We start from the raw sequence: 23625 nt of genomic DNA on the forward strand, positions 1-23625 counted from the left end.
GGCGCGGGGCGGTGCTGGGCAGAGCCCGTCCCGTCCTGTCATGTCCTGTCCCGTCTCCTCTCCTCTCCTCCCGTCTTCCTCCCGCCCCGGTCCGGCATTGGCGGCGTCTCCTCCTTCTCCTCCTCCGCCTGCTGGGGTGGTGAGTAGGGAGCCCGGCTGAGGAGGTGTTTCCCGCAGCGGATCCTCAGCACGTCCCCCCCTCCTCCCCGACCGCCTCAGAGTGCCATGTTCCCTCTTCCCCCCGCGCCTCCTCACGTCTGCACATGTCGCGATAGTCGCGATAGGCGGGGGGGAGCCGCTCACTGAGGGGATCGGGGCTGGGGCCGGGAGCTGGGGCCTGCCCGGCCGGGAGCCGCTGAGGGGCTGCTGTGGTTGCAGGCCGGGTGAGCTCTGTGCTGAGGAGAAAAATGTTAGCGAAATGCTCAATATGCTCATTAAATCCCGGTTTTCCTCAAGGTGTGCGAACGGCACCTGTGGCAACGAGCCCAGGGTGGAAAGGGGATTTTTTTTCCACGAGGAGCACCTGCAGTCGTTCTGGTCTCTTTGTAATTAAACAGCAAGGATACTTTTTTGCTCTCAGTAATAAAATGTGAGGTGCTGGGCTTGTTACAGTTGAAGGCAGGGTCATATGTTAGATCTACAACAAGGTGCATTGTAACTGTGGCTCTTTTTGCCTGGGCAAAGAAACAGGAGATACCTGCTCAGAAGAAATGAAGTAACGTTTCAAGGTTTCCCTTGGGTGACTTCCTTAATACCTTTTTTCTTTGTTTCAGATTAACCAACCAAAGAGGTTATGAATATCATCTGTGGTCTGAAGTTGCCGGGCAGGAGCTGTATTTTCTTTCATTTGGCTTCCTTGACCAAGCAGGGGAAGTACAATAAGTTCTACGGGCCTTACACAGGACGTTGCCAAATTCAAGTCAGTTCTATACAAGATAGATGCCGGAGGCTGGATTTGAGTGGAAATAATAGACACTGTTTTTTGACTGGAAGCCTGACTGACTACTGTAGAAACTTTCTTGGTAAAGGACAGAGGTGTCTTTTGAACGTCCCAAAAACAGCAGTATGGAAGAATGCACCTCACGGTTCAGGAAGGTTTTGCTTTCAGTCTTCTCTGTTGCAGGGGGAGAAGGTTACATCCTTCCAAATCAGTTCTGCAGGGCTACGCCCAAGTCATTTCTCTGCTTGGAACATTCAGATCGCCAGTTTTTTTCACACATCACCATCACTTCAAGCTGCACCTGTACCTCTTTTCTGGATTATTGTTAAGCCAGCTCAGAAACTATTTGCTATCATTCTTGGCAGGTAAAATTCTACCTTGCTTACTCTCAAAGTAAGACTCTGTCGTGCAAAGATGTGCATATGTTCATCACTCTTTGTAGAGAATGATAGGTGTATTTGTAGTCTTTTCATTTTAATATTTTTGAAAGTTTTGCAGAACTGGGTCCTAGGCTGACAGTTTGCTCAATAAGAAATTGTTTTCCATTATCCGAGGTGTTACATGTGTCTTTTCACCTTCAAAGCCTCGCCTATACAGGTAGAGAGAGGGTAGAATGCTCCAAGACACTAAGGGTGTGCCCCCTTCTCTTCCTGTGGGAGGGAAGAAAGGGAAAGGGAGAGGGTGAGTAGGAGTCAAGTAGATTATAACCTTTCTTAAAGTCTCACAAGGTGAGAATGTAATAGTAGAGCAATGGCAGATGCTAACAACCCCCTTTTTAACTGTGTCCTAAGCTGACAGTTGTTTTTGTTTTACAGGAGCATAAGAAATTGGTGGAAGGCACTTCCTCCTAATAAACGGGAACTTTTTAAGGAAAGTGCAAGGAGAAATAAATGGAAGATACTCCTGGGTGTCAGTGGTTTAGGAGTTTTGTTTGTCGTGTTTTATTTTACTCACTTGGAGGAGACACCCATCACCGGGCGTGCCCGACTGTTGGTGTTTGGAAAAGAGCATTTTAGGCAGCTGTCACAGATGGAGTATGATATGGTAAGATTTTAAAGAAAAGTACTTAAGGCTATAGCTTAAAGTATAGCTTAAGTAAAGACTACAGCTTTGTTCTCTCACACACTTCTTGACAAGCAGATTCCCTTTTACCTCTTAACAGGAATGAAAATTATGCAGTACTTTGTTGTACTTCGTGCTCAGAACCCTTCAGAGCATCCCCCTAAGTTTCCCCCTTGTCTTATCCCTATCCTTTTTAAGAGTTACCTTCCTATCAGCAAATCATTCAGGGATGTGTGATGGTTGAAGAACACATCACATGTACGTGGCAAACATTTCTGAAGGTGTTAACGTAATACAGTAAATACGAAAGTCTGATAGAGGCAAAAAAGTATAATAGGTACATACCTAGATCTGTCCCGCTTTCTTTGCTGGTTTGAGCATTCCGTGGCACTTGTTTAAGGTCCTTTTTTGTAAGCTGTCAATTTGTAAGGTATTACTCCCCACCATTGAGAATACACTCAACTCTCCTTTTTTTTTTTTTTTTTTTTTTTTCTTCTTCCATTTGATCAGTTCCTTCTCCTTTAATTGCTTTCTTTTAGATTGCCCATTGTTCTGATTTCTGTGGCTTTGAGTTCTATGACTTGCTATTCTAATGTCTCGAAATGAACTTGAAATATTCAGCCATATACAAATGTCACTGTATTTCTGAATTATAGAGAATGTGAAAGAACATAGCAAGTACAAGGACATATTATGTTACATTTTTGCTATAAGTTTGTCCAACTTAGAAGGTACAAAAGAAATACAGAGATATAAAGAAATTATAAATTCAAATGGGAATTCAGAAAGATATAGAAAGCTGTGCAACATTGTGATGCCAAGCTTAACTGTATATTAGGAAAATACCAGCTATATGAGGCTGCAGGAGGCAAGTTTATGCTATCTTATTTTTGATCTGTGGTTAGTTTACTTCCATTTAAGTTGATGAATCCTTACATAGTGAGTCTGAAAGCATGAACTCTACTATATTGGGTTAGGCTATATGAAAGAAAAAATGTTTTTTAAAAAAATGAGCTTTAAAGAAGTTGGTCATAGCCTCTAAATTAGTTTACCAAGTAATCATTTACTGTGTGTTTGTTCTGCATGGCAATCAATTAATTCTTTTTTCAGTGGATGGAGGAATTCAAAAATAAAATGCTGCCTGAGACAGATGCGCGCTATCAGGTTGTGAAGAGCGTTGTTGGACATTTATCTGAGAGCAACAAGGATGTCCCACAGGTCTCGGCGCTCGACTGGGTTATCCATGTGGTAGATGAACCAGGAATAAATGCTTTTGTGCTTCCAGTAAGTTGAACCCAAATAGAAAAATTATTAGTAATATTGAAAGAGCATTTGATTTATTTACTTTCTACTTAATTTTCACCCCATCTTGTTCACAGAACGGTCAAGTATTTGTTTTCACTGGGTTGCTGAATGCGGTTTCTGATATCCATCAGCTGTCTTTCATTCTGGGACATGAAATAGCTCATGCTGTGCTGCAACATGCAGTAAGTATTTAAGAATTTTAGACAGCTTTCTTTAAATAATTATAATTAATTATAATCAAGATCTTTTCAGTCACTGCCCACCAAAATTTCACTGTGACTCTTTCTAATTAACGAAAATTTGACTTTGAAATGAGAGTATTCTGCTACAGTTCATTCTTCTATTCTTATAACTTAACTTCTAAGTTATAAGTTAAATTATAAGAAATAAGTTATTACTACATGAATAATAGAACTCCATATAAGAACTGCCAGAAGTCTCCTTTAGTAGTCAGTGTTAGCACAGTGTCTGCCAGTGTTTTTTTTATTTTTTATAAGTGCACGGATGGATTATGGCTCATTATTAACAGTCATTTAGAACTTGGTCTGTAGATGTCTCTCCTCCTATAGCGTAGACTTAAAGAACTGGAGGCACTCGGCAACTCAGTTTGTTACTCCTAGATTTGTTATATCTACATAAGTAGATATACTTCAATACCTTATTCTGAAATGCATTGTGTTTTTATTTTAGTGGCACAGTTTTGGAATGCACAACTCCAGAATGCCTGGAGCTTGATTCTGCATTTAGAGATGATTGCCTTCACAAACTTATTTTTTTTTATGTACTTCATGTGTTGAAATTGGTAGTTCTTTGCCATTTAAGCACTGAAGAATGGATGTAATCATTCTGTTGTGCTTTGAAGGTACAACTATGAAAAAGAGTATGGTATAGAAATAGGGTTCATACTGTTCTGGATTGAGGTGATTTGCTTGAAAGTGCTGCTTTGCATACAAAATGTCTTCTCTCTGTACATGTAGTTTAAAAATAAAATGCATCCATTACCTATCCACCAGTTGAGAAGACATAACAAGGACCTTTTAAGCATAAACGTCCTGATGAAATTACAAAATAATCTGGAAACAGGTAAATATGTTTTGAAGGCAGTGAAAATCCAGAACAGTTTTACTGCAATTTGTAGGATTTTGGATGAGCAACAATGTTCACATCGTAGTTGCTTGTGGTTCAGTTAAGCCAAATTAGACTTGCTAAATTTATTAGAAATGTTTTTCAGAATAAAAACAGCGTACCTTGTTTGTATGGAACCTGTCACCCACCTGGCATGGAGAAGTATGGCATGATCTGACTTCCCAGTGCTCAGATCAATTTGTTCTGCGTCAGATAGAAGTCTGAAAAACAGAATTATTTCAGTTTCATTCTTCAGGTTTTTTTTAGTTTCTGAAATTAAAAGAACACAATAGACAAAGAAAAAAAAGTAGAGCTGCTTACTTTCCCCTTGTTCTATTAGTGTTTCTGTCTGACGTCTGTCTTCTCTCAAGTTAATGTAAACAACAGTCTTCTAGGTCTTTATGGGTTTTTCCTTCCAACTGTTTCATGGCCTTCTTACTAAAGAACTCTATCTGCATACTGCCATCAGCTTTGAATCTTTCCAATTGGGAGACAGGCAAAATATGTTTGTTCCAGCTGTATTTAGGTAGTTGGTGTGGATTCTATACTGAAAGAACCTTGTATCCAGCTGGTTTGGGGTTTAGTGTTGTTTTTTCCTGTTTTGTTTTGGTTCAAGCACAGGAGCTTGTTCCTGTGGCTGCATAGAATAAAAATTAGCGATTTTATAGTGTTCTGAAAGTATATTGTGTTCTTCAAAAACAAAAAAAACAGGCGGTAATGAATGAAAACTGAACCATTTTTGTTACCAGGCAGAGAAAGCCAGTCTGGTTCACTTCTTGGATTTCCTATCACTCATCTTTCTCACTATGATTTGGGCCATCTGTCCTCGTGATAGTTTGGCGGTTGTTGGCCAGTGGATTCAGAGTAAGTTGCAGGAGGTAAGGCTGACTATGGAATACTTCACACAACTTATTTGAATACATCTGTTTCTGACATTCATTGCAAACGTGTTGAAATATTTCTTATAATCCTTCTAGAGTTCATGGAAAAACATTTATAGTCTTGGGGAGATAGTACCACTGAACAGTATGTTTGGGGAAAAAAGCAGAGGAGAGATTATAAGCAAAAATAAATATATCAGTATGTTTTTGAAGGAAATATGTTTTTATAAATATACATCTGCTTTAGTTGATATATATTCTCATTTGTCATCTTGAAAAACTTTAGATCTTAAATAATGATTGGATTTAGTTGGATGGGCCCTTAGTACTTGCTTGCCAATTAAGTTAAATGATTGCCTGTTTGAAATGTATCTCACGTTTTAAAGTTTTAAAATGCCATGTTTTTATCTTGAGTAGTTGCTAAAATGTTTCTAAACAAACTAAAATATATGGAAAGAGTATCTTTAAATACATTTTTGTGGATTTCAAGATAAGGAAGTTGTGAGTCTAAATGTTCTTTTAAAGTAGAAACTCTACTATAATAAAACTTACTGAAATAATCTTTACAGACAGCGTACTTCCCATAAAGTAAAATTCAGTGGTTATTGTGGTGCTGTTTTTTCCCTGCTGTCTAGTTTACTGCCTGCTTCTGGACACTTATGCATTTTTTTCTCTTTTTTTTTTTTTTTTTTTAATTTTCTTTAAATCATAAAACTTGAATCTGGAATGCAGCTCTTTGGTTTCTTTGACTTCCCTTGATGATATATCTGATATTTCACCTGGTTCTTCAGAAATTTAAATATAACCAATCTGTTTTGGTAGTTATGCTAATGGGTAGATGCATGGATTGTGAGCATAAATTACCTCTAATGAGCTTGGATATTTCTACCAGCAGCTAAGAAACCAATACATTGCTGAATGCTAGTCAGCATTTTGAAGAGCTGAATTCGGGAAAAAGCAAAGTGTGAATCAATCCTGACACTGCTCATAATTTAGACAGCAAGATTTAGTTCCCTGTCAGCATCTTTTCTCCTAGGCTACTGCAGCTGATGTTCTGGCATTGTAGGCTGGAGTTGGGCTTTGGATTGCAAATGGAATCTGGCTTTAAGCTCCTACTACTTGGTCTACAGGAAAGATCTATCGTTTCTGAGATGCTGTATGTAATGTCTTGGTTTAAAACAGTGGTTAGACTTACCTTAAATAAAACTAAATGTATCCATATATAATGCTGAACAAATAAGTAATTAATATCATCAAAAATGTATTCCATATACAAAAGATGCTGAATAGGAATTTTTGTTTGCTACTCACCTGTGAGTGCAACGTCTGTTTGCTTCCTCCATTCCACATTTTTCTATTGTACTTACATGGAAAAAAATCTTTCTACTCATTTTGTCAGGATGCTTCATTTTCTTTTTCCATAGCCATGTTTTACTCTTTAATTTTTTAAAATCCCAGTTTGCCATTATTATCATGGCAATGTCTGGCTATGAAGTGGTTGCTTAGGCCACATTGCAGTACTCACTTCTATTTCAGTGTTTGTTCTTCTTTTATGACCTCAGGTGCTTTACTTTTTCCTTTACTGACCATGGGTTGCTTTCTGTTGTTGACTGTAAGTAATTTCTAGTGACTCTTCATAGGCTTTATCACATGTTAGTTTCAGCCCTGCCTTTTTCTCCAGTGCTAGCGATTTCACTTGCCTTGAGTTTTCTCATAGGATCCATTCGTTGTTGTTCTTTAGTCATGTATTTCTGAACTGAAACATGTTGCCTTTGCTGTTAGAGCAGAAATTATTTTATATGGGAACATAAGCCTGGGAATGCTATGCACTCAATGAGAATTGTTGTGTGGTATCGCATCAGAGTCTGTTTAGGTTACTGCTTGTCTCTGACTTGCTAGTAGCTGATGCACAGAGGAAAAGTAAAGCAAACAGCAGCAGATAGAGGGTGATGTTTTCCTTTGATGCATCCTTGCTTCTGTAGCATAGGCTGGTCCTGAACTAGGGATTGCATTAACAATACAAATAGTTGTAATTATTTTTCAGAATACAACCACATTTTGGGTACAGTTTTGGGATAGAGGTAATAATAGATTAGGATAGAGGTAGTATTACCCTGCTGCTTAACTGTAAGCACAAAGCTATGGAAGAGGTAGGAGTTTCAAAGCTGATCTTGTGGCCATCTTCTTGCTGTCCCAAATCTCTGTCGAGATGGTCTATTAAAATTACACATGCATTCACACCAGCAGTTTCCTAGCTCTTAAATTTACCTTCTTACTTGAAAGTGCTGTAAAGCTTCCAGAAAGTGGCTGTAATTGAATAAGTATAAAACAACCTGCTTGTGTAAACATCTGTTTCAGTTAATGCTTTGTGTTGTCCTCTCATCCATTACCAGTTTCTATTCCTCATTGGAAAGTGCTTAATAATTAAAACAGCAACAACAACTAGATCCAACTAACTGAGAAATGGTGCCTCAGGAATATGTGACAGACCAGCTGGGGGTGTCTTTGCCTCCAGTAGACTTGGAGCACTTTTCGGGGCAATTAAAAACGCATATTGCACTTCAAACAATGACTTTATCTTCAGAGGATTTTAGAAACACGTTTGTAATTGCAATGTGCAAGATCTGTACAGAAGTGAAGAGCTTCACTGCTTACTTTTCAGTTGTTGTTCTTTCAATGCTTACTGTCTTCAGTGCTTACTTTTTTGATATTTTATGTCCATGTATTTGGCTTGGATAAAACTGCAGAGGGCAAGCTCTGATTGGTTCTAAGTTTATTTTTCACCTAGTAAATAATAATAATAAAAAAAAAGCACATTCACTACTTTAGAAAGAAACAAAAAGTTACTGATACCTTTATGTACTCAAAGTGTTGGACCGTTTCTTTGGTGCTCTTCATTTCTAACTGTTTTTTACTTCTTTTTGTCCGGAACACATAAGGAAGATCTGCTTCTTTGACCAAATAAAGAGCTGATGAAACCTTTTTCTTCTTCACTAACCTTGCACATCCCCATTCTTCTGTTTGTATTTCCTAATCTATGCTGAGATCAGGATGCTTTGACACGTTGCTTATCTCGGCAGGAGCAGGCTGTTTTAACAAGTCCTGATTTGCCTTTACTCTAACCTGATATAGTAGGGCAAGGCTGCCCAACTGTACGTGAATTATATGTGCCAGAACATCCTGGGTTGTATGAATAAATAACAGTTTGACAAAGCTACCGCTGTCTCTTAATGCCTGTTAATAAATTGTCAGAACATAGACAAAAGGGAGAGTATTTGGTCATATTTATGTCTTCCAGTCTGATTTCTCAAGGGCAATCTGCACCTTGTGGTGAGGGATAATAATCATGGCAAATAAGGGATTTTTTTTCCATTAAAATGTTTATGGTGGCATTCCGTACTGTGGGCTGCTTACCATACAAAGTAGATTGTGCTGGGTTTAAAGAAGGTAATCATATAAGCCACTGGACTTTTCTTTCTTTCTTTCTTTTTTTTTTTTTTTTTTTACATACTGTTGCTACAGCTAAAATCTTAATGCTAATAGAATCAAAATGAGAAAATTCCATTTTGTTCATAACCAGCTTGTTTCTTCTGACTCTGAATCTTCCGTACAACCCTGACCAGTAATATATTTCTGCTTATAATGTTTTAAATCAATTAATTTAAAGTTGATGTTGACCCTTTGGCCACTGCAAAACGTGATGATGCTGGCTGATTAGAGGGGCCATGAAAATATGTATAATTTGAATGAATTTCAACTGAATACGGGATCCATGAATTATATATAATGTAATTAAAGATTATATTAAGACAAATTAATACTGATTGCGTGCAATGTAAACATGATATATAAACGCCATTTGTTCTGAGGAGGCTAGAAAAATGCTTTATTTAAAGCATGGAGTAGAGCTCTGTGCTTTTTTTTTGCAGTTTATGTTTGATAGACCGTACAGCAGAACGTTGGAGGCTGAAGCTGACAAAGTGGGACTTCAGTTTGCAGCAAAGGTAACTACAGCTGGTTTGTTTTATTAGCAACCAGACAGACACTTTTCACTTTCCATTGTAACCAGAGGGAGTTTCGTGCTTCATGCAGAAGTAAATTGTGGTTGCTTTTTTCCTTTTTTAAGAAATGCAGATTAATGAAGTAGTGGGTAAAAAAACCAAACAAACAAAAAACTGTTTATGAGGAAATCCAAAGTCCTTCTAGGTAAATTCTATGTAACAAATTGGAATTTGTAAAATTGTGTGTTATCAATGACACAGTATACTTCTTATATAATTTATTATTACTAGAATAAATAGCTATGTCTTTACAAAGAGAAGGAAGCCAAATAGTGATCTTTCATATGTAGAATGTATTAAATTGTATCTTGAGATATAAATTGTACTATGAGTTTCTATCTTTCACTTAGCTTCCACTATTGCAAGAATTTTTGAGGAATGTTTTACTATGTTTTCATGCATTTGAAATAATCTTATATATAGCGTTCATTTTCATAACAATACAGTAAAAATTAAGAACTCTGATTTTATGATTGTATTTTATGTGATTTCTTATAATTATGAAGTATATCAACACTTCTGGTATTTAAAATTTATTTTAAGTATAGTTGTGAAAGTAAGCTATCTTTGCTAAAGTAAGACAAAAATTTGGTGAGAAACTACTCAAAGCTTTTTCCATAATTCATTTTAGAGTCACCTTTTTTTTTTTTGTTCCTGCGAGTTTTCATTCTAAATTCATCAAAATTAAATAGCAATCAGTTCTAGCTAGGTGCAATAGAAATAAATAATTCTTAAGTGTTAGATATGTATGAGAGCAGCACCATCTAGCGTTAATATTTCATAAGGAGAATTTCCGTTTTCTTATTACCTATTAATATTTCTTCAATGCAGACTTTTTAAAATGAACTTTAGTTCTGGGACTGAAACTGCATTTATAGTTTAAAGTCATCTAGAGGACTAATGCAATCCATGGAAAAACATAATTGCTGTGTGGGTAACTCAGTGCTTTGTAATAGCAATGAAGTTGTAGGGGCAAATCAGAGAGAAACAAGCAAAGTGCCTTCTCAGCATTTCTCTGCTTGTGCAGATATAATTTTGTAATAATACCTTCAAGAAATAAAATTTGAAGGACAAAGCACCACTAATACAGTTCTGGGGAGGGGAGTCTTCCCCTATGAGCGCTCATCTTTTTCTCTTAAAGAAATGAAAACCAATGTAAGAAATCTTGTTCTTTTTTCCTTCTACTTAAAGTATAAAGGAGATTGTGGGTGATACACAAGTGCCATTCTTAATGTTCCACAGCTTTCTATAGTTAAATTGGTACTTCTACAGAGAGAGATAGGAGAGTCATAGTTCTCTGCAATAATTACTTTTACCTGTTGTGGATTACAAAAAAAAATCACCCTTTTAAAAGGCAGTGTAATCACATGCAGAGAAGCCTTTGCAGCTTGTTTTCAGATATGTTTAAGTGTGAATTATTATCACTTCTTATTTTTGACTCTTACCTTTAAATTTACTTAAATCTGTGGAGATGATTAACTTGTCCTTATGCTATATTGTGTCTAGCAAATACAACATGGAACAAACAGCTGAGCGTTTTTTTTTTTTTTTTTTTTTTTTTTTTAAAAGAACAAGCACATGGCAGAAATTGTGAATCCTATTATTCCTTCTCCTGAATTACCTAATTCAGGTGTAGTTTTTTTGTTAAAGATCAGTGGAATTAGAATGTGTATCATATTACCTTAAAAGCAGTGGTGAATACAATTCTTTTCTGCTTTCAGGCTTGTGTGGATGTAAGAGCAAGCAGTGTATTTTGGCAGCAAATGGAATTAGCAGAAGCCATTCAAGGGCAGCCCAAGTTACCAGAGTGGCTCTCCACACACCCTTCACATGAGAACAGAGCTGAGCACTTGGACCGCCTTATTCCAGAGGTGAGCAGTTGAAGGAATTGTAGCTTTTTCTCTGAGGAAGGTTGCCTGAATTAGTTTGGCATTAATCCATGGGCAGCTGTTGTTGCATCATGCTTACCTTTCCCTTTACCCATACAGAAATTTTCTGTCATAAGACTCTCAGCCTTCCTGATAATTCTATTAAAAAGGAAACATTAGGCTAGCACAGGTAAAATGCAGTTAATTCCAGTGGCTTGTTTCCTGTTTTCCAATCAGATTGTAATACTTCTGCTTTTTAAAGGCATTTCAAGTATAGATGTGAATGAATGAGACCTGTGTCACTATCTTGTCCCTTTTATGCCGTTCTGAAAGCCAGATTTTAAGTTGCATCCTTAAACTGTCTCTAAACTGTCTTCCCTTTCATTGCTTTAGTAACTAGCCCAAGACTGTCAACTAGAGAATGCTCCCTACTATCCTGTCTCTCCCACTGCTGTGGAATTGAACACACCTTGTATAACGATGCCTCAGAAGAATGTCAGATCCCCAGTAGATTTCTGAATAGCCCTAGTTACGATAGCTCTCTGTAGATTTTGCAGCCTGCTTTTTTCCTTCAAATCTCTCTATTTGTTCCATCACATTAGGGAGAACATTTTACCCCACTCTAAGGAAATTGAGATAATTCATGTGATTGCCCATCTATCTGCAGTCTGTTCTGTTATTTCTTTTGGATTGCCCCTCAGAAGAATGCCATATAGATAGCTACCTGGGGATTCTTTTAATTGGGTGTGTTATTTACTGGTGGATTAAGCAAAAATTTCTGCTGTTAACCAAGTGTTAGTTCTCTTATTTGAGAACTGTTCCAAGTTTAGTAGTCTTAGTTTACTGTTTCTTTAAGCAGATTTTTTTTCTTTACTACATTAAAATAACGTGATTTTTTTGCCTACTTTTTTATTAGATTTCTTTTTAAGTTGTTGTTTGTTAGAGCACTTCACAACAGCATAGTTTTGCAAGCAAGGTAAAGCAAATTTCCTTTCTTATAACAAACTGGCAATTTCTTCTTCCTGTTTTTTTTTTTCCCCGTTACATTCCCAGTCACTTACCATCTTTCTCAGTTCTAAGCTGCAAAGACAGTTGAAGATTTATTGGCAGAGAGAGTGCTAAAATGTTGAGGTGTTTACTGATTTTAAAGGAGGAAAAGAGGAGGATTTTCACGAATCCTTTGAGAATGAATGCAGTAAATATTCTAAGTGAGAGCATAAATCAAAACAGAGATAAGGGGTAGGAGATTGGAGAACGGCTAGACTGAATATTTTAAATTAATACACACAAATTCTGTACTTTGCAAAAACAGGCTGTGAGAATATTCTGATGAGTAATATTTTCAGAGCAGCTGAATAGAAAATGATACACACTCCTGGAGCCTCTGTTTTAGTTGGATTCTGAACACTTTGTTCAATCTTTTCTTTTTGATACAATTGTTGACTGGCTTATAACATAGAAATAAATACCTTCTTGTTTTTTACTCCAAGACTGAGCAAATAAGTTAAATAAATTAGCAACTGTATAGTTGTAGCAGACATAGTATTATTTTTGTCTTATCTCTTGTGGTTTAGCAGGTGGAGTAACCTCTCATCTTTTTATCACTGCTCTCACTTACAAGAGCTGTGGAGGCTAGGAAACTTTCTTCCAAAGTATGATAGAGACTGAGATGTTTTCATTTGCCTTCTACCTTGCAAATTTTTTGGAGTAGGTTTAGAAAGCAGGGGCTGAAGGCTTCTTTTTAACAAAGATTGACAGATAAGTGAGGCTGATACTGGAAAAAATGGAATAAAAATTAAAGAAGTTATGTAGAAGTGTTGTTGGAGGCTTCTTGTCTGAAGTGTTTACTCTCCTTTGACTGAGAGTTGCCTCCTTGAATCTGAATTTCAGGCGTTTGAAGGGAATCCCAGGGCTTTGCTGTTCAATGTCAGCAACTTTTTATGTCACCACTCACATACTTAAAGCATTTTAGAACCGTATGTTTACCATATATTTATGGCCATTAGATGTTCAGAGCCCAAGAGAAGCTAGATAGCTAAAAGAGCCTTTTTATCTCTCTATGAAGAAACTACTACTTAGATTCAGCATCAAATCCATCATAAGGAACAAAGGCTGGAATCCTAAAGAAAAAAAATCTGCTGGCTTTTGCATTTGTACTTGGTTTTGAAATTGCCCTTTCTCTAAATAGACCAGTTTGTATTAAAGATACAGATATAAATGTTGTGTTTACTGGTGGTTTTGAAGCTGTGATGTTTTTTAGGACAAGATAATACCTATTATTAGTCCAGCTAGCATAGCTAGGAAAAATGTGACAAGTTTTTGGTCTTCTCAGGATGTGAAGATGTTTCTTCACAGACTTCTGATCAAGCTCACAATAAACTCTGATGATATAAAATGAAAAATTTTTGTTCAGGTAATGAAATAGCTTGTCTCAATGAGGCAACTTAACAGTCTCAGGAAATGTAAATTAAAGCAGCAATATCACAAGGATTCTCTTTTCACATAATTAAAAGACAGGGAGCAATCAAATGAGTTTTAAAGATCTTGCATCTGCATTTCTGAACAAGTTGCAAGCTACAGCTAAACTGAGGAATTAATAAATAGAGAACTATAAACAGTTGCAAAGTAGCGCACTCCTGGAAAGGAAATAGAGAAAATGAAAAAGATTTGTTATGTTTTTAAAGGATTTCCCCCTCTGCCTGGAACAATTTGGATTGTACATGAGGAGAACAGAATATGCCAGCCAAATGATAACCCTGTTAAATGGGAGACTGTAATTTCCTAGAATTCCTACATGGAAGGTGCTGAAATACTCAAAGGCCCTACACATTTTGTTTTTTTCAGAAAAAGAAATCTTAAAATGATTTTGTAGCACAGTAGCTTATCATTGTTGTGGAGAGGAAAACCATGGAATTATAGAGCCAGAGAGCAGCTGAAGGATCTGCTGGTTCATCTCTGAACCTTTTCGTTTAATGTTCTCTGACTCACTACAGCTTGTCTACCTTTTTCCTTGTAAGTTTTCCAAACTGAACACTGTACATCAGCTTGAAGCCTCAGCAAGACTGAATAAAGCAGAAGGTTATCTACCGAGCCTTTGCCTGTGACACAAAAATTCATCTTGACATGACATTTGCTTTTTTGGCATCATGTTGTTCACTCAGATCCCATTTTTGATTTACTCTAACACCTGTTTCCAACACTTCCTTGTGGAAATACCATACTGAAATCATTTCCAGAGTCAGTTACTAAGTTGGGACATGTCATTTCTATTGCATCTCTTTTGCCTGCTAGGCTAATTAACTGTCAAAAAAAAATATTTAAAAAAGTAAATCAATGTATTTTGGCAAGATTTGTACTTGTCAAGTCCATGTTGGCTGTTTATCGTTTTTTGTATTGCTTGGGTAGTTATTTGCTTTATTCCTCTTTCAGGTGTCTGTTGGGGTATTGAAGATACGTTTATTTTGCTTCCTTTTTTTTTTTTTTTTCTCTTGCTTTTCAAAAAGGGGATAGTATATTTGCCCTTTGCTAATGATGTGAAGATTACCTGAGATAGTTCTAGTACTAGAGCATATTAGTACAAGTCCTATCAGTGTAAGTATTTGTAGGAAAATAACAAAAAAATACTGACCTATGTTTCTATCTTCTCCATAAATTTAAATATTTTGTCACAATTTTCCTTTTCTGTGCCCACAGAATCACTGAAAGATGTGAAGTGTTAGCGTTATATATCAGTTGCTTTTTTTCTCTATCAAGTAACAAATCTATCCACTACTAATCATCTTTGTACTGCTACTTCATTTGCAGAACCCGTTGTTGCCTTCTATGCCTGCTAATTGTAATTCAGTTTGCAGCTCAGCTTTCCTGATTTATTTATTTATTTTGCTGCATGCTTGTGCTATTCTGTAGTTTTTGTCAGAGTTGCAAGGCCAGACCAGAATTCAGCTCTGCTGAGGTAATTACAGTTTATACAAAGAGAATTTTAACCCTTGGCCTTGTTTGTGGACTTAAGAGGGTGACTTTTATCCTGAGAGGTAGGATTGGCTCCAAAAGATTATAAGGGGTTGAGATGCAGTTAGCCTGCTTACCTGTGACAGTGGTGAAAGATGAGCGCTGAGAGAGAAAAAATACTTTTTTTTCTCCTTCATTTGTCTTGCTGTTAGCTTTTATTTGAAAGCATCAGGGTGAGACAGGCCTCCCTAGTTCTTACGCCTTCCTCCCTCTCAGTACGTTGCAGGAGATGACTGCAATTATATTGATAAGAAAAACAGCTTCACCTTTGCTACTTACAAGCAGTAATTTTGATATTTATTTGATGTCTTCTGAGCCAGTAAGCATTTAGGTGGTCTGTATTCTGAACAGCAATATTTCTTAAAGTTAATCTGAAAAGAATAGCATTATGGTGCTTTTAATTTCCAGGTGCCTCTGTGTACTCACTCCAGCTAGTTAACCTTGTCTCGGTTCTGTCCGTTGTCTTTATTTAGAACATTCTTCAGTATACAGATGATGAAACATCTTCTTTTTGAAATTGATATGCATTTGCTTCATTAAGAATGCTTTTACTTGTCCTTTTACCCAAACTGACAGAAATCAATTTACTTGAGCAATATTAAATTATCAGATTTGAAGTTGCTGGTGATCTTGAAAGTACAGTGTGGCTGACCATGGTTGGCTGTCTTATCTCTCAGGAAAAATATACTATAAGCTCTTCAGCCAGTTATTGGCACAGTAATGATGCTACAGCATTGGTAGCACAAAAGAGAAGTGCAGTAGTTAACAGAGACAGGGAAAGAACACCTGAATAAGGTTGAATATTTCACAGCTGGCACAAACATACGTATATGCAAAGCCTACCTCTATTAAGAATGTTTAGTCTTAGATGTATTTAACAGTGAGACTATACATCAACACAGCTTTGCATTCTCATAACTGCAGTCTCTTTAATGGCATGTGGGTTGATGGTGTTGAATAGATGCTTCCTTCTCTCTTCAACAGCTTTATGTGTAGCAAGAAAACAAAGACACCCACAGGGTGAAAGTGTTAACTCTGAAGTATTGTTTTGGACCTTTGCTGTTGTGACTTCAGTATTTTAGATAAGTGAAACCATGGAAATAAGCCAGGCGCCATATAGCAAGCCCCCCCGTGAGATTTAAAATTGCTAAATTAGTTTAAAAGAGGATTATGTTGCCCTTTCCAGGATACAGTCTAAATCTTTATATTTCCATTGCCTTGAATAATGCTGCCTGACGCTAATGTAGTCTTGCAGCAGTTTGTTCTGTAAGAGAACAAGAGAAAACTCTTGGTTTGTCAAAAACATCACTTTGGAATTTAATTGATCACTGAGGCAGAAGTGTTCAGTGGTATGGTTATACTTGATGACTACATGGACTATCACCTTGTAGAAAAACAAATACTGAGAGCTTTATTCATGTTCTTTAAAAGTTTGACAAGAGGAATATTTGCGTGCCTAATCCAGACTTGCATATGCAGTAACTTAAATGTTGCACTTAAACAAGAAACAGCTGGGTAAACTCTTCCTACATTCCTAGAATGCATTTTTTCTTTTTCCAAAACCAGTTGTTGCCTTTAAATTCTCTTTGTTTATAGCCATTTACATGAAACTCTTATTAGTTCACTGTACTAAAGTTTGGGAGAAATATTTTGGTACCTCCTCATACAAAGAAATTATTTAAGAAGCTCAGCTTTTCTATTTTACAATCTCCTGTAGTAAGCTGTTCCCAGTGTCTCCTGTGAAAGAGTACCAAATTGTTTCAGAATGATGGGTAAATACTTATACACAGGTGTACTGGAATATTTGATTTGGTATTTCAACCAAATCAAGTGCATATAAAGCAGACTAAAATTTCCCACTCTGTTTTTCAGTGCATCTGTGGAACTGCTATAAAAACCTCTTACTTTCTTCCTCCTCTGTAATCCATGCAGAATGAATCAACGGACACACTTTCTCATAGCTGTCCCTAGAACTGGCAGGAGGCACCTGGCCACAACTCAGGACAGATGTGGTCATTACTTTTCTAGAATATATGGTTATAAAGAAAATGGAATGAACTCTACACGTGAACTTATTTTCCCATGAAAATATTAAAAATAAAGCTGGATGTTACTCTGTCACTAGATTGAGGCTAAGATACAGTGAACCTTGCATAAAAGCAACTATCACTGTGGCCATTGATGAGTGCTAAATATCAAGCTAATTTTTGACTTATTTTATTTGAAAATCTTGAAAAAATAGCACTCATTGGAAATGTAGAACCCTCTAAAATTCGACATCAAATTTTCTGTGTAATAGATAGAAGCTTGCTTTACTTGGTAAGGCTGTATGAGTGTTCTAGGAGAATCCACGGATACTGGTAGGCCGGTGTAAAACCAGTTGGAAAGTACTGCGTCAAACTGGTTTGTGTGCTACCCATTGCCATCTTTAACATAAACTGCCTGTTTGAATGGACTAGGTAAAGTACGTTTGGCTTCATTAAAATGAACACAAGTTAAGCATCCTTTAGAACAGCTGACTTTATCCTGTTTTATACCAATGCTCCACAATGCCTTTGAGAAGATTCATCCAGTGTCATTACCTCCAAGGCAGAATGATCCATTGGACAGAACACAAAGCTGGAGGAAATGTGTCTGTACTAATGGATTTTGCTTCTCTATGAAATCCTTTGACTCCTTTGTGCCTCTGCTTTCTAATCTGTAAAATGGAAGCTCTGACACTTCTGTTATTTTGTAAGCAGGATTAATTAAAGTTTGTCTCCTAGTGCCAATCTATTAATCCAGATAGATTCTTGCATTCTAAAGACATCTGTTTTCTGAGAACACTTGGAAGCTGTGTATTCAAATGTTTCTTGAAGATGAGATCACTTGTGTAACTGGACCTTAACTATACCGATAAACCATCTGGATTTCTCTGCCAAACAGTTAAATGTCTGTTACATTACTGAAGATTTTTCCCTCCTTTTTTTTCCCAGCCAGATGCCTGTATATATAATTACTTCAATAATGAAACATAGCTGATGAAGTATGCAGTCATTTTAATTTACATATGAATGTAAATTAGAAGGTAAAAGTTACTGATGTGCACAAATAGCACATGAAAGAGTTTGAGAACTTCATACTTATTTAAGAGGTACCTTTTAGATTATCCATTCTTTGGGAGACTGCCTGCAAGATAACATTTTTCATTCTTCATTTTCTTTCCATTGTTTTACCATATTAAAAGATGTGTTTCTTCTCAGGAAATCTTGGTTTCTGTTGAAAAGATTTTCAGTAACAATCCTGACTCAATTTTATACTCATTAAGCTTTATATGCAAATGCAGACCTTACTGGAAAGCCAAATCACTGTCTGAAACCTTTTTTTAATCTTGTTTAAATGAGCTTGATTTGTTTTCCTATGTATTCACAGGCTCTTAAAATAAGAGAGCGCTGCAATTGTCCATCTCTTTCTGGACCTGATCCTCGCCTTATTTTCAAACTTAACATGCAACATCTCCTGGAATCGTCTAAAGTTCAAGAAACTCAAAATTCTACAGAGCAACCTCTCTCAAAACCAAAACTGGATTTTCCTCACACTCAAAAAGTGGAAGACATGCCAGTAACTTTTGCAGTCAAACCTACAAACCAATGACGATAATTATTCCATTTTATGAAACTCGTGGTCTCTGAGGGTCTGTCTTTTAGGGCACATTTGTCTTTGAAACATAAAGAAGATCTAGCCGCCTATTCTGTGTTTCTTTTATGTGATCTCTCACTCAAAGCAATAAGGAATTGTGCCCACACAAGAAGATCATCATGTTGGAGCGGAAAGTTTCTTATTCATCAAGGGTTACTAAAATAAATGACTTCTCAGGGGAAAGATAATCTCGTACAATCCAGTCACACAGTGTAATTTTCAGCTTTATCAGGCTCACCTTGATCAGAGGACAGATGAGCCAGAAGCGTCCCTAAAGCAGAGGAAAAGGTACAATTTTCATCACTTAACTTGTCTGGTTTATCTTGCTGTAATTTGGGTTAGATCTGTTCAGCTTCATTTGAGAAATAATGATGAGAGCTTACCGCCTGTTCCACATATAGAATGTTTAAAAATATTAAGCTGAGATGCAGTAATAGCCCATGGGCTAGATACACCCCCACTTAATTAGGTGGATTTACTGCTGGGATTTTTCTCCTTTCTAAGGCATTTGAGGGTATGGATTAATTCAACATTTTTCTTCAAAGCAACCTGAAAGGGTTGCACAAAGTTCAATTAAAAAAAAAATAAGTTAAATTATTTTCAAGGAAGGCTTTCTTCTAAAAAACATTTTATAAGAACCACAATTTTTAGCCCTAGAATGCTTTACAAGGATAAGTGTGTTTTAAATTATGAGGGTGCCTTATCAGAGGCCAGTATTACTTTAGAGATACTTGATCTGGATAGATCAGTCTGGATAGAAGTGATTGCTGATGTGGAAGTACATTGGGTAGTAGACAAATACAATTTCTTGACTGCACAGCTTTAGCAGTTGTACCTTATCCAAGAGGGCGACTACTCTGCAGGAAACCACCATCTAATGCTGTGCGTGTAAGAAAAAAAAAAAAAAGCACAAAACTCACAACCAAAAAACAACTACCCAAGAAGAAGAAAACCCTGCAGCCTTTCCTGAAGCCACACCTTTCTTGCTGTGGAGACCAATACGCACAAGAAAGGTAAAGCTCTGCCTTCTCTGATGGAATACCTCGTATAGCCAGCATGTTAATTTTTATTTGCAACTGTCTGAGTTATCGTTGCTTTGCACCTGATGAAACTACTGAATGTTATCTTACAGGAAGACATAGAAAGAGGCAGAAAGATTGAAAACAAAAAAGGGAAATCCCTTTCTTTTCTCTGTTCAGATGTATCTGCTGTTCTGTTGTTGTTTCTCCTTTTGTATTGAAACAAAATTTTGTTTCACATGTGGTGGGGTTTTACGTGGAGGGGACATTCAAAACATTTTACAGTGTGTTGTATTTTGAAACATTCTTTTTTATTCGTGGTGGAGGACAGATTATCATATTTATTCAATTTAATCAGAATGCAAGTTTTTCAAGAAGGAAAAAACAACCTATTCATCGCTGTCTGTGAACGTAGTTGGATAAAAAGGTTGTGAAACAAGTAATTTCTTTACTGACTTCAGCCAATGAATTGGGGGTCCTTAGAGAAATGCCAGCAACTACCTAACTTACTTCTGTTCAGAGGTAAGTCGATGTGTCTGTAACGTTGAACACTGATGATTCTAGGCCTGATTATATAGGTCTAGATTGGCAGCATATTACTTACAAGCTGTTTTTAAATCTTTGCCCAGTCCTACTGGCAAGATGCAGAAGGTCCAGCCTGGCCATTATTCATCCATCCATTTTTATTCTTAGTGACAGGAGTTTTTGTACCAGACATTCAGTGATGTGTTAAAGCACTTGGACATTGTCACCTGAAGGTAAACAGCAAAATACACCACTTAGATTTCCCTGTGGACCTTATAGTTTATCCAGCAACACCACGACCCCAGTGCTGCTGCCTCTTTCTCGCTCCAGTGTCAAAGCTTGTTTCGTTACCCAGGGCTCCTGCATGACATGCGACTTGATGTTTGTGTCTGTTAGGACTGAGGAGAACAGAGAAGAGTTTTTATAGCATTCAGGATGAAGTGTGACAATACACAAGTTTCTTAATTCTACTGCCTGTTCTAAGTGGATTAAGTATTGCACTGGAATGTTGGAGATGCAATTGTAAAGCTCACCAAGGGAGATGTTTTTTTTCTTTAATTTGTACGTAAATAGTCTGTAGCCATGATGGTGGTGATGAGAAAGGCAAGGTTTTGAGGGAGAAGTATCGGCTTATATTAGACCGACAAAGGGCTGTTGTGCTTTTCCCAACAATACTGATGTAATGAAAGGTATCTTCTGTCTAGCTGAACATACACAGGTGCACATGCAAACACACACACGTACACACACAGCACAGAATTAGCCCTCTACATTAAAGCACTAGAGTTTTTAATGTTCAAAATGGGATGCTGAAAATTTCATTTCTTACTTTACATATTGAATTATTCCTAACATTTTTCTCAAGTGCTTTAGGAGGGGTTTCTTTCTTCTTCTTTTGACTGCCCAGTACAAGAATGCCTTGTGCTCATCTGCATCTCAGTAGGTACATTTTCCTTAAACTCTTACTTAACTATACATTGCATCTGCATATATTATTTATTTTCTTTTTTCTTGCTTGAACAGATAAAAATTAACAAGTACAGATGGTGCTTTCCACTGGTTTGAGAAGCCATGGTGAAAATTGCACTTTTAAAATTGGAGAGCATATAATGATTTTAAATTATAATGAAAGTAATTTAAAAATATATACCTTAGTAAAATAATGGTGATTGCAAGCACTGGATGATCCGTAGAAGCTTTGCATCGCAGTTGGGTGACTTAGTATGGTACAGGAAAAATAGATCTAGAAGTGTGTTTGAAGGAGTTCAGTACTTGAAAGACGCATACCATACAAGAGGGAGATTAGTGGCTAAAGTGACAAAAGGGTAGATGGATCACTAAAAATGCGTCTGCATTTCTACTGCCAGTACTGCATGCTCTGCTTCACTAGCTTGCCCTACAAAGTTTAAGTATATAGTACAAATTGTGCTAAAGATCTTAATGCATTTACTGTTGTTGGAGCATTGAGAGAGATGACAAGCAAGGGAATGTGCAGACAAGGCAGTCCTGGAATGGCTCCTTACAACTTTTGGGTTGTCATATTTGCCTTTTTAAGAAAAAAATAAAATTATTTGAAATACACAAGTGCCAGGAAAGAAAAGTAAACATCTGTTAGATGCTCTTTGTTCTTGAATTCTGTTTGTAGTTGTTGAAAGACAACAACCTTGCAAGTTTTACACTTTTATCATATATCATGCAGGCTGCCACAGTTTATTTTCAGCATTGTGGTGGTATCAGTACTTCTGATTGAGGAAGTATTTCCAGTGTAATAGTCTATTATTAGCTACTGTGAAAGTGGGCTATAATTCTTCCCCCCCATCTTTTTCTTGTGCTGCCTGTGCCTCTGCTAGAAGCAGCATGGGCTGCTGCGATCAGAACCAGGATAAGCAGAGGGGACTCTTAGGTCAAATAAAAGAGAAGGAGCTGAACGCTCTGCCCGTAAACTGCCCCAGCTTTATTGCTGGGGGTGGCAATTCTTGGCCAAGTAAAGATAACTGACAGAGTGTGTCTGGTGTCCCTCCTTGCTGCCTCCTTGTTTTGCACCCACCAACTACGTTACTTGGTCTCCCGGAGCCCAAGGCCCCATGCCACATGCAGGCCAAGCATAATGGTTCTGGCTACCTCATCCTGGCTGTGAGAGTAAAGGCTGCTCTGCTTGGTGCAGGTTCTTACCCTGATTTATGAACGGATGCAGAGAATTGTTATCTCCAGCACATAAATTCATTATAACTATTAAACTAGGCTGAAATTGAACCTGTTGACCTGGAAGTGAATGGCTCCATAACATTTCATTAATCCTTTGAGATGTTTAATTCCTGCTAATTTGATATTTCAGATATGATCTTCTCTACAGATATAATGGCTTAATTAGTATACATTACATGATGTCTCTTCACAGTACAGCGTGTACAGTATTTATTCACTAGAAAAGTAATTCAGTAGAGCTCAATTATAATACATTGAGTAGAGCGTAACTGTTGAACAGGATATGTGCAATATTCATTATATTTTAAGCATAAACATTTTTCAAGCACTCTTCTATTATTTGTTGATACCTATCACCTTCTGAAAATGATGTTTCTAAATGTTTTGTTACAGCTTACTAATATATTTCAATTTAAAATGTGATTCTGAAAGTACTGGGTTAATTAGCAAATCAACGTTTGGTGAAACAGTTGATAGAAACCTTAAATATACCTCGTCACCTCTATAATGTCCTTAGTGCAGTCTTTCTTTGCATTGGAGACCAACAAAATATATGTGAAAATACACATTTGGGAAAAAAAAAAAGTTGTTTTTTTATGGTTGTCTTCTGTATTTTCATTTGCTAAAAACACTACTGGCTGACAGCACCCCAAACCCACACTAAACATGTTTATGTTGTGGAATTCATCTCGCAGATCTTCATCTGAAGACACCTGTTCCAGAGCACACAACTCACACAGTTTGGAATAGCAATTCCAGTTGGAACTGTAGGGAACGGATAAAGAGGTAATAATGATTTGGAATCTGCAGCATTTTGTTGCTGCCTTCCTGTGGAAAGTTAGGGGAGGCACAGATACTGCGAACCTCTGATTTAACTAATGGAAGTAAAAAAAAATTGGCTCGTGACATGTGCTTTATGATCAGACTTGCATACTTTTTCCTTCAGCT

The 23625-nt window shown here is 37.0% G+C and overlaps 1 protein-coding gene across 2 annotated transcripts; it reads left to right on the forward strand.

Moving 5' to 3' along the window:
- On the forward strand, positions 1-23203 carry OMA1 (OMA1 zinc metallopeptidase). Of its 2 annotated transcripts, none has more exons than XM_084291447.1 (9): positions 1-139; positions 774-1305; positions 1756-1984; positions 3113-3286; positions 3382-3489; positions 5182-5310; positions 9243-9317; positions 11096-11245; positions 18662-23203. In XM_084291447.1, exons 2-9 carry the CDS (start codon positions 794-796, stop codon positions 18881-18883), a joined length of 1599 nt encoding a protein of 532 aa, XP_084147573.1. In that variant the 5' UTR covers positions 1-139; positions 774-793; the 3' UTR covers positions 18884-23203. The 2 variants fall into 2 exon arrangements, with proteins under 2 accessions (XP_084147573.1, XP_084147574.1); XM_084291448.1 differs by lacking the exon at positions 18662-23203 and adding an exon at positions 14087-14160.
- Positions 23204-23625: the final 422 nt, after the last annotated feature.

Source organism: Netta rufina, assembly GCF_964035555.1.
Source record: "Netta rufina genome assembly, chromosome: 8".
Taxonomy (NCBI): domain Eukaryota; kingdom Metazoa; phylum Chordata; class Aves; order Anseriformes; family Anatidae; genus Netta; species Netta rufina.